General features: G+C 39.2%; 1 protein-coding gene across 6 annotated transcripts in view; it reads left to right on the top strand.

Annotated features, from left to right (window-relative positions):
* Positions 1 to 12,567, top strand: part of PLCH1 (phospholipase C eta 1) — an 83,281-nt gene that overhangs the window by 44,881 nt on the left and 25,833 nt on the right. For all 6 annotated transcript variants that reach the window (XM_030495112.1, XM_030495110.1, XM_030495111.1 and 3 more), the window contains 5 exons: positions 894 to 1,023; positions 3,861 to 4,031; positions 7,863 to 7,956; positions 10,380 to 10,583; positions 12,159 to 12,279. In XM_030495112.1, the coding sequence (XP_030350972.1) occupies positions 894 to 1,023; positions 3,861 to 4,031; positions 7,863 to 7,956; positions 10,380 to 10,583; positions 12,159 to 12,279 (720 nt within the window). The remainder of the gene's footprint in view (positions 1 to 893; positions 1,024 to 3,860; positions 4,032 to 7,862; positions 7,957 to 10,379; positions 10,584 to 12,158; positions 12,280 to 12,567) is intronic.

The raw sequence follows: 12,567 nt of genomic DNA, 5'->3' as shown, positions 1-12,567 counted from the left end.
GCTGAGTGAAGAATTGCTTCGTTTTCCGAATTTGACAGTTGTTACCTTTATTTGATACCATTTTGCACTTGTGAGAGGAGAAAAAGCAAATGTATGAGTGCTATCCATTTTCTCTGTGCCACTTACGATTCTGATGCCCTCTGGAAGTATGACACAAGGTGAGGACAGAGATATTGGAGATAAACTGGTGGACAAAGAACTTGTCCAGGGATGGAAGAGTTACATAGATACAGGTGAAAAAACTGTGTGACAGTCTTGGAGGAGAGAGCATGGAAAAACAAGAATGGTTAATTTTTAATGAGGTTCTTACGGAAACCAGAGGCCGATAATCATGTTCTTGGGCTGGTTTCACAGTCTTCCTTATTCTATCCTCTTACTCTAGATTAACATCATCCCTGATACAGATGGCTATTGAGCTTGATTCTTTTGAGTTGTGTCACAAAACCACCAGCCCTCAAATATAACAGTCTTTGTTGCACCAGGCAGGAGGTGCAATAGCAAATTGTACCACAGGGTGCACAGTAGTAAAAATGCTTTGGTTTGGCATGAGTGTGTATAGATAGAACCAGATCTTTGCCAGCAATAACTTTATTTCACAGTGTACCCCTGATAACAATAATGCAGGCTGTGGGAAGTCTTAATGCAAATGTTTTGCCTGGAAGCACTGACTTGAGGAAAACTTGTTTGTGAAGACTGAATTGTATAATGCTCAAGTTTTTATCCCTGGAAGATGTTAAGGTCCTCTGCTAAGGAGGATTATTTCCCTGCCCAGAAGAGTTGGGGCAGAGACTTGTTCTCCTGAATTTGAGTCTTGTCCCTTACCTCCTAACTGCCCTGTCTCCCTTTGCCATGAGGAAATTGCACTCTTGTACCTTTCCTTGACACATTTGTAGCTGGGTCAAACAAACCTTTGAGGAGGCTGACAAGAATGGAGATGGCCTGCTGAATATTGAAGAGATCCACCAGCTGATGCATAAACTAAATGTTAACCTGCCCCGCAGGAAGGTCCGGCAGATGTTTCAGGTTGGTATTCTCTCGCGGTTTTGCTGTGGTAAGATAGTGCCAGTTATGGTCTATCTCTGGACAGATCCAGAATAGGATTTGCAACTTGGGGCTTAAAACTCTGTCCTTTCCAGCACCTCACAGACTGTTTTTGATCCTTAACCTTTTTGTAGACAAGGATGCATCAGAACATTACTTTCATGATATGAACCACACAGAAGACAATTTATTAATATTACTTTTTCAGATGCATGATTGTTTTCATCTCCGAACTGAATTGTTCTGTGCTGGCATTGATGGACAATGAAGTTACTCTGTTTCTATTGAAATATTTTTTCATTTCCTTTATGGAAAATTATTTAATAGAAACTAGCTTTATGAAAGTAATTAGGGTTTTTTTTTTAAAAAAAAAAAAAAGCTTCCTCTTACTTAGCCAGAATCAATTTTTTTACTTCTGTCTGAAAGCAGTTACCGTTTTCCACCAGCCCTAGTATTTACTTTAGGAAAGAAAAGATAAGCCAAGGACATAATGAAGAGCAAAATAAATTTTTCTTAACTCTTCAGAAGCAGTAGCAGCCAAAAGCTGGTTTGCTATAAAACATGGGAAAGTTGAAGAATCTTCTATGGTCAGAAGTAATTTGTTTTTCTGGCATAAAATCCACGTTAGAGATACATCTATGGAGTTTTCAAGTTACTCCCCAAAGACTTGAGAAGTGTGGAAACTGGTGGGGTTGTGTTGCTGTAATGAATTCAGGTTGTAGTTGTTCCCACAGATGATAAATATCATTTAAGATATGCAGTAGATATAAAATGCTTTAAAATCCAATTGAATACCAGATAGCTGGGAATTATTTTCTTCTCAGCTTTGTGATCTGAGTTTATAGCTCAGGTGACATTAGAACTAACAGGGTGTAATGAAATGCAGCTCCGAGATCCTCAGGTTTTGCTGATATTGTTGACTGCTGCAGGAGAGGGAGGGAGTTGTGAAGCCATGTACTGAGAGGAAAAATAACGTAGTTCTGTCTGCGCTGTTAAACTGTCTAGGAATGAGTGCTAGGGCGCTCTAGAAACCATTGGCCTTTGTATAATCAGAGGCAACTTCTGGTTAAAAATAAAATGTTTTACTTATTTTTATTTTGCTGTAGTTGCTGCCAGCCTATACCCGAGTTCATGTCCTAGACCTCACAGACATGCTTAAAGTTATTAAGGTCAAGTAGAAAAGGAGCGTTGAAGGTTTGTTTACTGTTAGTCATTCAGGGCTCAATCCTAAAGGTCTCACCCCACGAGCAGTGCTTTATGATAGCAGTTCTACGGACTTCCAGGACTTAATGCAGGATAAAGGGAGTAGCAGAATAATGGTGGGACAAATCCTTGCCCCTGTATCTAGCTACTCTGCCCTGTTCTTGCACTCATTCTGCTCGGGTAGTACTGTTTATGTGACTTGGCATTACAGTTCAGACACGGCGCAAACAGCCCCCAGCCTGGAGGAGCACCTGTGGTCCACAGGGATGGCTGGGCCTATGACGCAGTTCAGATCCTGTGCCTGGGAATAGAGTATGGGGCTGCTACTTTAGTTGCGTGTGTTTACTAAGAGTAAAGATGGTTTCCTGTTCTAAGACGTGCTTCAAAGTTAAGTGGAGTATTTTATGTGAAGGGGAAAGTAGAACTGGATCCTTGGAAAGCAAGCCAGGTCAGAGATGTGTTCGTTGCATCTGCTCTTCTTCTGTATAAGTGAGGTTGGACACCAATTGGAAGAGCATTCTTGAGAAGGAAGAAGTGATAGCAGGATGAGGATGTCCTCCAACTGGAGAAGAACTTGTATTTGGTGTACCACCATAGAGGCAAGGCCATAGGTTCAAAGCCAAGTTAGTGTTAAAAGGGCTCTGCACAGAAGGTGTTCTGACCTGAACGAAGAAAACACCATTTTTAACAGAACATGACTTGAGAATCATAGAATAGTAAGGGTTGGAAAGGACCTTAAGATCATCTACAGAGAAAAAAACCCTATATACAGCTATGAATGAAGGGCATTATTCATGGGAATAACAGCATACTTCTAAACATTTATTTAATTTTGTCTCCATTATCTGCTTACGGCCTCAAACTTAGCTAGAACTGTAGTTTCCATGAAGTTTGTTTTTTGTGGAGGCCTACATAATGTTTGACAGCAGTTCTCCAGAATATATTCTTTGTTTCGAAAATCCAAAGCAATCCTCTTAGGCAGATGTTCACAGTAAAAAGCTGATATTAACATGCTCTAAGTACTGTTTTCTTCCCTTCCTACCTCTGAGGATAAACAAAACCCACCATCAAGACTAGGGGTATTTGGCATATGTTGTGGTGTGGAGTCTTATTACTGCTGCCAAGTTGTCCTCTCTACAGAGTGCTGACAGGGGGCTGAGTGTTGCAGTTTGAATTACCGTATGTTTAAGACTCTGATATTGTCCTGAATATTTTAAAGTGCAAGACTCTGTTGCTAGGGGAAGCCACAGCTGAAATTATTATGTTCCTTGCTATGTTTTAATCCAGGATAACTGCAGGGCATACAGGAGAGTAACAGAGATCAGAATAAAGACCAGGGTGAGCCTCTTAACAGGGGTAACAAAGTCAAAACTATGGATGGAATTGAGACTTTCATAAGACACCTGTAGCTTTAATGTGGCAACTGTTTTTACCAAAAAATCCAATAGATGGTATTATAATTTTGCAGTTATTTTTGCTACTGGAATTCGTGTCTGAACAGAATCTTGCAGACTAGAATTTATTAGGTTTCTGTTCGTGTGTGTAAAACCTGTTCTGCTTTGTTCCCTGAATTCACCTGTGTTTAGCATGCTTATCTGAGTTTCTTTACCTTTTAGGAAGCAGACACAGATGAGAACCAAGGAACCCTAAATTTTGAAGAATTTTCAGTGTTTTACAAGATGATGTCCTTACGTCGAGATCTCTACTTATTGCTCTTAAGTTACAGTGACAAGAAGGATCATCTCACTGTTGAAGAACTTGCTCAGTTTCTAAAGGTGGAACAAAAGGTATGGAAATACTAGGCACCTGTATATATGTACATATAAATATATCCAAGCATAGGGAAAGAATGTTCAGACAGCTGGTGTATGATTGTTGTCTGTTCTTCCCTCTGCCTTTCTGCTGTACTCATGGCACATCAAGTGCTTTTATTTCAGTCATATCAGAGACCTTTTTGATTTTTGTGTTGATGGTTTTATGCAGTTACAAAGTTGGTGTTGCAAACATGAAATGTTTAGTTTTGGTTTTCTGAGGGTGAAGTTTCCCCATGTGTCTGCTTGCCACTTGGATCAGTTACTTTGCAATACAGTTTTCCTCTGTCCTGAGAATAAGGACAGCCTGCTGAGATTCTCTGCATGCTCCAAGGAAGTGCTTCATATTGTATGATGAGCCCTGTTGTACTTCCAAGTGACAGGAACCAGGTGGAAGTGTTAATAGTATGGTATCATTTTGGTACCAAACTAGTATCTTCTGTGGTTAAAAGGGCTGCTGTTGAACGCAGCCCAAAAGAAACTGGTGGTAAAAATGAAAGCGGCTGTTCATTTTAATTGAGCTAAAAAGGAAGTAATTTTGTAACAGTTACACCCTTGGAACATGCACATATAATTGTGTAAAGCTTTTCCTTAATTATTCAGTACGGGCTAGTGCATTTTGAGTTAAGCCTTCTTGAGAGAGTAACTTTACTCATTACTTCTCTACACTAATTATACAGTATCACAGGAATAACTAGGGATGTGGTGAATAGTGAAAATGTGACAAAAAGTGGTGAGAAGTGGGGATTAAGTACACTTTTAGAAAATGAATGTTTTGAAATAACTATACCTGCTCTCTTGGGAGATGTTTTCAAGGGATATAATGAGATAGTATATGCCAGGACGTGTCTGTATATGTCAGGCTATGGTCTGAAATAGTGTGTGTGGAAGGATGTCAGGAACCAGTATCCCAAAAGGAATAGGGAACTGATAAGAATATCAGCGTTGGTACATGGACTTTGAAAACAGGAGAGACTGTAGTGCTTGTTACTATCAGGTAAGGAAGACGATACCAGGTCATCATGCCTGATCAATCCTTGCTGCTTTCCAAAAAAAGAAAAATCCCTTACTGCAGCAACACAAACTCTTTATTGGAAAGCAAGATGATGCCTTCCCCCCTCTCTCATACTTGCACAAAAGGGTAATCACTGTAACTGATTTATGGGGTCACTCAGTATGTCATGACATCTTACATTGACGTCTTGCACTGAAATTGGAAGAATGGCTTTGATTATTTATATTTTGACTTTTCTTACGGAATAAATAACTGAGCAACTAAAGCCTAAACCATTACAGTACTTTTGACATGCTGGTGGGTTGGCATCCTGTCGGAATACCTGTTATTAGCATTGTGCTGCTTTTCTAACTTCTCCTTCCTTTTTTTTTCCTAACTTCTCTACTACTTTACATTCCTTTCTCCCACTTCCTTTCCTATGAGAATGGGAAATGAGAACAATTCACATTGTTAGCTTGTGGGCCTTTGGCAGAAGAGATCTCTCCTATTACCTGGCATTGCAGTGCTTTGCAGCTTCAGATAGCATTAGACTTTTGGCAATAGGTTTGTCTGACCTGCATCCAATCAGAGTGGTGAAATCAAAAGTGATTTTCCTCTTCTTTCTCATCCTTCTACACTGAAGATTAGCAATATTGTTGCTTTTTTTGTAGTTCTGTAAGATCTTATTTTAGGAAAATTAAGTGGTAGTTCATTTAGTTAAAAACAAAGTCTTATTGTTTATTCAAAGGCTGATACTCTTTTAAAGGATATATTTCCAGCAAAATTAAAGCATTTAACCAGGAATATAAAAAGTAGCCATGTATTCAAGAGATTTTGGAAACATTGTTATTGGACATCTCCAATAATTCATGTAGCTAAATATTCAGTTATTGATAACGATCATTGCTGTTTTATATTCATTTTAGTGGAATACTTTAAAACTTAATGAAAAGATTTAAATGAGTAGCCTAAGTCATCTTCTCTAAAGCTCCAGTTAAAAAGCACAAATCAGCAGACTTTCCCCTTGCAGATGCAGCTTTGGACTAGATTAGACATTTTCATTCCTAGAGCACACAAGTACGCTGCCACTCAGCCATCAAGGAGCCATGCGGGATAATGAAAAAGTTAATTCTAGCCAGCTTGTGCTGAAGAAGGGCCTCCTATGAATACTGTTTTCAGTCAAACAGCAATATCTACTTGGACTAGGATAATCAGTTGTTGGGGTTTATTCTCCTGAATTGTTCTTTTTCCTATAACCCTGTGTAACTCCTGCAGGTGTCTCATGATTGTTGGCTTAGCTAGGAGATATAAATGTTTGGAGAAGGAGATGGGCCAAGCCATGCTTTTCCTGGGCAAGAGAAAAACAGAGGGAAGGGTGAAGGGAAGAAAGGCTAGAAAATAGCTCCATGTTTTTCAACTCGTATGGCAACTCAAGCTGAACTGTTCACACGCTTGCCTTCTGTTACTTATACTTCTAGCAATGACATGTCTAGTTTTTCCCCTCCTCTGGTAACTTTTCATACTTAGGCCATAGCCTTTTAGTTGTTATGAAATATGGTCGGTCATGGCACCCACATTTCTTAGGAGGAACCCAGCACTTGGCACGATGAGGCCCTTAGAGAAGACCAGATTGAGAGAGTCAACATACTTCTAGATTTCCGTATAGCTGAATGCTGTTACTGGGAATCCTAAGCTACACGAAATAATGGAAAGCACAAATTCATCAAAGGCCACAGGGAGAGCAGAGTAAATGAAATTGGTGTTGCCACCTGAAAGAGAAGTCCACTAGTAAGAACAGTTCACAGAGGGGCTGTTTTCAGATTTAAACAATAAATACTATGTAATCTGCATGATGACTGACCTCACTCCTGCCTCTGCCTGAAGCGGTCATGTTAACAGAGATGACACACTATCTGAGAGAGGGAACTGCATGTTCCTCTGCTTCCAGACTGCTCTGCATGTCAGGGCATTTGAGCTGACTTTGACAAAGGATGCTGAGGACAACCAGAAGACAGAATAATGGTACAAATAAGCTGCTAAAGGTTTTAGTGTTGTCATTGTCGTCCTGTGATATTATTAGTGGAGGAAATGAAATACACCCAATTGTAGTTCTCACTTTGGTTCTATACAACTTCAGGGTGGTGTGAGGAGAGAGAAGCTGAGCAACAGAAGCTGCTACTTTCCTTTAAAATTAAAGGAAATGTAAGTATATAGTGATACTTTGACCCCCCCCCCCAGTCAGTTAGGACTTAAGTTGCTGGCTAGTTGAAGCTGATGACAAAACTCTGGTTTGTTTCAGAAGAGCTGCTGGTTTTCGTTTCAGAATCTAATTATTTATCTCAGCCTGTGTATTATAGTGAACACTCTTGGAAGTAATGAAATCACGGAAGTGGAAAATGCATGAAAATGAAATCAAACCCTGCTGAATCTTTTTGCATGTTTAAGTAGATTATATTAAAGAATATAACTTCATAGTTCTCATTTCATCAGGATTGCCCAGTACAACTATTAAGTGTGCTTAACAGTTAATTTTAATCTTTGAATTAAAATGACAAACCTTTTAAGTGATTGCTACCTCTCCTATTTTTCTCCTCAAAGAGCCATGGAGCTTGTGCAGCACTGACAAAAATAAAATCAAAATCTTAAAGTCCTTTACAATAGTGTTACTGACTGTCTTTCTTACTCACATTTGACTGATCTCAATGTTTGATCGTGAGCTTTTTCAACTGGATCCAGAAGCCTAAAGTGAGGTTTGACATGCTGGTGGCATGGTATTTAAAGTAAGTGCACCAAAGCTGTTTTTTTTTGTGCAGATGAATAATGTGACGCCAGAATATTGTCTTGACATCATACAGAAGTTTGAAGTATCAGAAGAAAACAAGAAACAAAATGTTCTTGGGATTGAAGGTAAAGGTTTTGATTTCAAAATTACCTTTGTCTCTATATAATGTAGTGGAATGGAAAAGCTTTAACAGAGTTTTGGTGTAGCTTATAATATTTGACTGCGTTAGGGCATTATGTAGATTAGCAGTCTGATCAGTAGTGAAGCATATGAAATGAAATACGGGTAGTTGCATTTTCTTTGGGTTTTAAAACCTTATTCATCTTGTTTGCTAAAGCAATTTAAATGGTTTATTTGTTCAGAATCCAGCTTAGTATCAAATAAAAATCTGAACTGGCATGAAATAGATTAAATGCCATGGTGTGTTAATTTGCCCAGAAGACAGCTTTCATGAAGCAGCATAATTTACATGGTGATTTCGGGGCGGGGGAAGGAGAAATCTTCTTTCACATGGTACTTAAATCCTTGGTATGACCTCCCAGATCTTAAACAAGCTTCTGGTGTGACCCAGGGCACTGCACTTGAACTGAAGTAAGGAAAGCAAAATGAACAAGCTATGCACTTAAAAAAAAATATTTCTGAAAGCATTCCTGTTCCTCTTAACCTTATTGCTGCTGCTTTTGTGTTTGAGTTGCTTTCAGGGTTAGTGTTGTTTGCACTATCATTTTACAATATTTTACATTTCTCTGTCTTGAAGGAGGTATTTTTAAAACTTGATCTGTCTAAAGCTGATTTACAGAAGTATAAACCAAGTACTATCTTCTTAGATACACTTGCAGCATAGCGAAAACTGTAAACTAGAGTGACATTGGCTAGATGTTTGAGTTGGCTAGCATGGGCCCCATGCTCTCTACACTGCAGTGCAGCAATTTGGGTGGTGCTACCTTGTCTACATGTTATATTCAGTCAGGGTGGTGCTTGCGGCAAAGGAGTGTCACTGAGGCAGAGTCATCAATAAACTCTGAGTGGGGGGAGGCAGGAGGAGAGGAAGCATTTTGCTTCAAAGTCAGGATGTCAGTCTGGCTTCCACTTCTGTCCCGTGATCTGTATAAGAAAGATCTGACAATTTAACTTTGTTAGGAGTGTGTTATTTTGTTTTGTTCTTGACACTGTTGCTGCTTTCTGAAGATTACTTCTCTCAACTTGGGACCCATGGGGCATTAACAGCAGCATGAAGTCCTGGCAGATCTGCAGGATACCAAACCTATACTCCTGCAGGCATCATAACCTTTGTAGCTTCTGCTGCCCGGTATTTGACGGATTTCCTCTGCTTCCTCTTATTTACGATACATTACACTTGTGACGGAGCAGAACAAGATAGCTTTTACCTGTTACCATCACAAGGGTCCATTGAGGGAAAGATGGTGCACATGTCAAATCCTTTGCATCCTGCTGAATGTGAGGTTGAGGTTCCCCCCTCTCCCACCTACCCATCTATATTCCCAGCAAGCAGATCACTTGCCCTCCAAGGCACAATTCATTGTCCCAGGAAATGCAGACTAATGCTGCCAAAGCATTTGACCCAATTTCTCAGTTATACTGATGCTTTAACAAGGATCAAGAAGGGGTAAGGGATACCAGTTTGAGAAGGAGAGGGAGGAAAAGACAGTTTTTCTAACAGTAATGACTCGTGGTTTAGCTGCTTACTGTCTGCAGTAGCATCTAGATGAAGAGATCATTTCTATCTCACTGAATAATGGTGAGATATTTTCTTCCACCAATTCTAACAGAACCAGTAACACCACCTTCTGTTCCACTTATTAGCAGAGTGGTTTTGTCTGAACTGCAGAAGGCAGCTGGAGCACACTTGTCTGTCCATACACTGGATTTGGTGTAGGGAGGTTCGTCAGGGTTTCAGAGAATTTTGAAGTATGCATTTTTGTCATCTGTCCCTTTTGAGAATCTGAATGAAGCATCTGATCTGAAAATAGGTTGGCCAGTGGCCATATCTATCTGTCTTCTTTTCAGCCTTCTCATATAGCTACTATTCTTTATGTTTATGCTTCTTTTAGAATCCTGTTTTATTTTTCACTATTAGTTGTTAATTAATTTCTAAAGAGGCTTAGCTCAATGTCATGTTTTGCGAATGTTTGATTTTTACTTTTCGGAGAAGTCATAAATATGTCTTTCTAGATTATATTTGCTTTTCTAGTTCAAAGCTGTTTGAAAATTGAGTTGGATCTTGGGAATGTATTCTTGTCAAAGATGTCAGAACTTCTACAGGCTTCAAAAAGAAATACCTGTATGTGTGCCAGCAGTGGACTGAGTCTGTGCAGCGTCTTCAGTTTGCAAAGAACCAAGCAAGTCACAGACAGTAGTTAATATGCTGAAAAGACAGGGTACAGGAAGATAATCCCTGTGATGTGGTTTTGAACACATGAATTAGCACAGACAAGCATAAACAGAAAAAAATAAATGTTACAGTGCAAATCATTTGTTTGGCAATATGTACTACATCCATTGCAAAACTGTTTCTCTTTGGTCAAAGGTTTCACCAACTTCATGCGCAGTCCTGCTTGCGATATATTTAATCCACTGCATTGCGAAGTGCATCAGGATATGGATCAACCCCTTTGTAACTACTTTATTGCTTCATCTCACAATACATACCTGACAGGAGACCAACTTCTGTCCCAGTCCAGAGTGGAGATGTATGCACGAGTGCTGCAAGATGGTTGTCGATGTATTGAAGGTATATTTTTAGTGTAACTTGCTGGCTGTGGGAAGTATGATGGATATTTCTTATAAATACAAAGTCAGTGGCAAACTCAAAGTGTTAATGCTTCATGGTCTGATTACCTTAAGTTGTAAACTCTTGTTTTCTAGCTGTCTAAACAGAATTTTTCTATTGGGAATGGCCATCTCAAATGGCCATCATAGACACCACTGTTTTCTTCTGCCTGCTGCTGTGTTCTTATGCTTTTCTCAGTCAGTGCAAGTCTCCTGTTGCCCGGAATTTATGTGAAGCTTTTTTTTTGTGGCACAAGCTCCAGTAAGGCAATGGGCATGCACCTCTTTGGGGACCTCCAGTTCCAGCGGAGCAACCGTGGATGTTCTGCTCTGCAGTTCCCCTGTGCATCACAGGAGTGCTTCCAAATCAGCATTGTTCAGAATGAGCTAAACCAGAAAAGACCTTTTTCTTTTACAAGCTGAATGGGAAAGTGAGTGTTTGCATATGCAGTTCCTCCTGTGGATGCAAAGGAAAGATGAAAGGTGCCTGTAGGAGGAGGACAGGTGAGCAAACAGTGCCTTCTATCAGCACAGCTGAGTATCTGTTTCTGTCACCATCTTAGAGCTGAGAAACTTGGCTTTCGTCTGCCACAATGGAGAGGTAGGATGCAGTTTAATTGGCTGGATGCTGATGGATTAAAACAAGATGCTGTTTGATAGCCTGGAGAGTGCATTGGATTCTTGTTTAAAAGTTCTGCATGACATAAATACTAGCAAAACATTAGTATTTTTTCTTTTCAGGATTCTGTGTAGAATAAAATCTTTTGACAAATTTTTTATAACTAATATTACAAAACTCATCTCTAGAAAAAAATTTGTTAATCTGAACCTGAGAAGATTAGGCAATCTACCACTGTACTTTCACTTTTGTAGGAAAGTTCACCAGAACGTAGAGTAGTATGCTATTTTGCTTGACCTCAAAACTATTGTAGATATACAGCCTAGATAATAGCTCTGTGGCTTCTCTTTGTGAAGCTCTTAACTTCCTGTAGAGGCAACCGTACTAACAAGGTTGGTGTGAATCCAGGATAATTCATTAGGAAAAGTATTACTGTCCTAATCCATTCTGCATATGATGGATTTGATGCTACTTCTACTATAGTCAGTTATAAAACTGCATGCTTAATTGGGCATGGAAAAAGACTGAATTCTTTTTAATTAGTTTGTCTTTCAGAAGCAGAAGTTGCTTTCCCAAGAGGTAGCTGTAAATGCTATTTGACCTATCACACCTTTATAATTTCATATACAAGGAAAAAAACCTCTGCTTAATATAAGGGGAAAAAATAAGCTTAGGTTGCATATTTCTCATTTGATATAAGAAAAAAACCAAAACCTATTTTGTTAGTCTTAACTCAATTGGTAAGTCATAATAAATTGAATGAAATTTCTTGACATCTGCATGTTTGAGTAGTGTACATATTATCGTACACTACTTAGAATTGTACATAGTATTGCCAGTTCTGCTGGCAAGCAAGATCAGCACAAATGTATCAGATCATGGGCATCTCTTAATGTATAGCTTTTTCTGTCCTAATAGTGGATTGCTGGGATGGTCCAGATGGAGAACCTGTAGTGCACCATGGTTACACTCTTACTTCTAAAATACTCTTCCGTGATGTGGCAGAAACTATCAATAAATACGCCTTCATCAAAAATGAGTAAGTGTAGAGTGAGTTTTGAAGCTACACCTGCCTGGTTTGCGTAGTTAATCCCACGTCAAAATCAACAATCAACATCAGAAAGTATGAATATTCCTTAAAACACATTGAGAAATTATAAATTTGATTCTGTTCCCCTGTTTATGTCGTATTTATTGTTCAACTGCATGAGCTGTTTCCACAAGTTAGAAAGTTCATCCTAAGTTAGAAAGACCTTTCTTGCATTGTAAACTCAGTAATGTTTTGAACAGTCTGAGACTGTTGAATATCTTTGAACAGAACTTCCCA

The sequence above is a fragment of the Strigops habroptila genome, chromosome 8 (genome assembly GCF_004027225.2).
Source record: "Strigops habroptila isolate Jane chromosome 8, bStrHab1.2.pri, whole genome shotgun sequence".
In the NCBI taxonomy this organism is placed as follows: domain Eukaryota; kingdom Metazoa; phylum Chordata; class Aves; order Psittaciformes; family Psittacidae; genus Strigops; species Strigops habroptila.
Note: the sequence above shows the minus strand (reverse complement) of the source record. Positions and strands in the feature narration are given on the sequence as shown.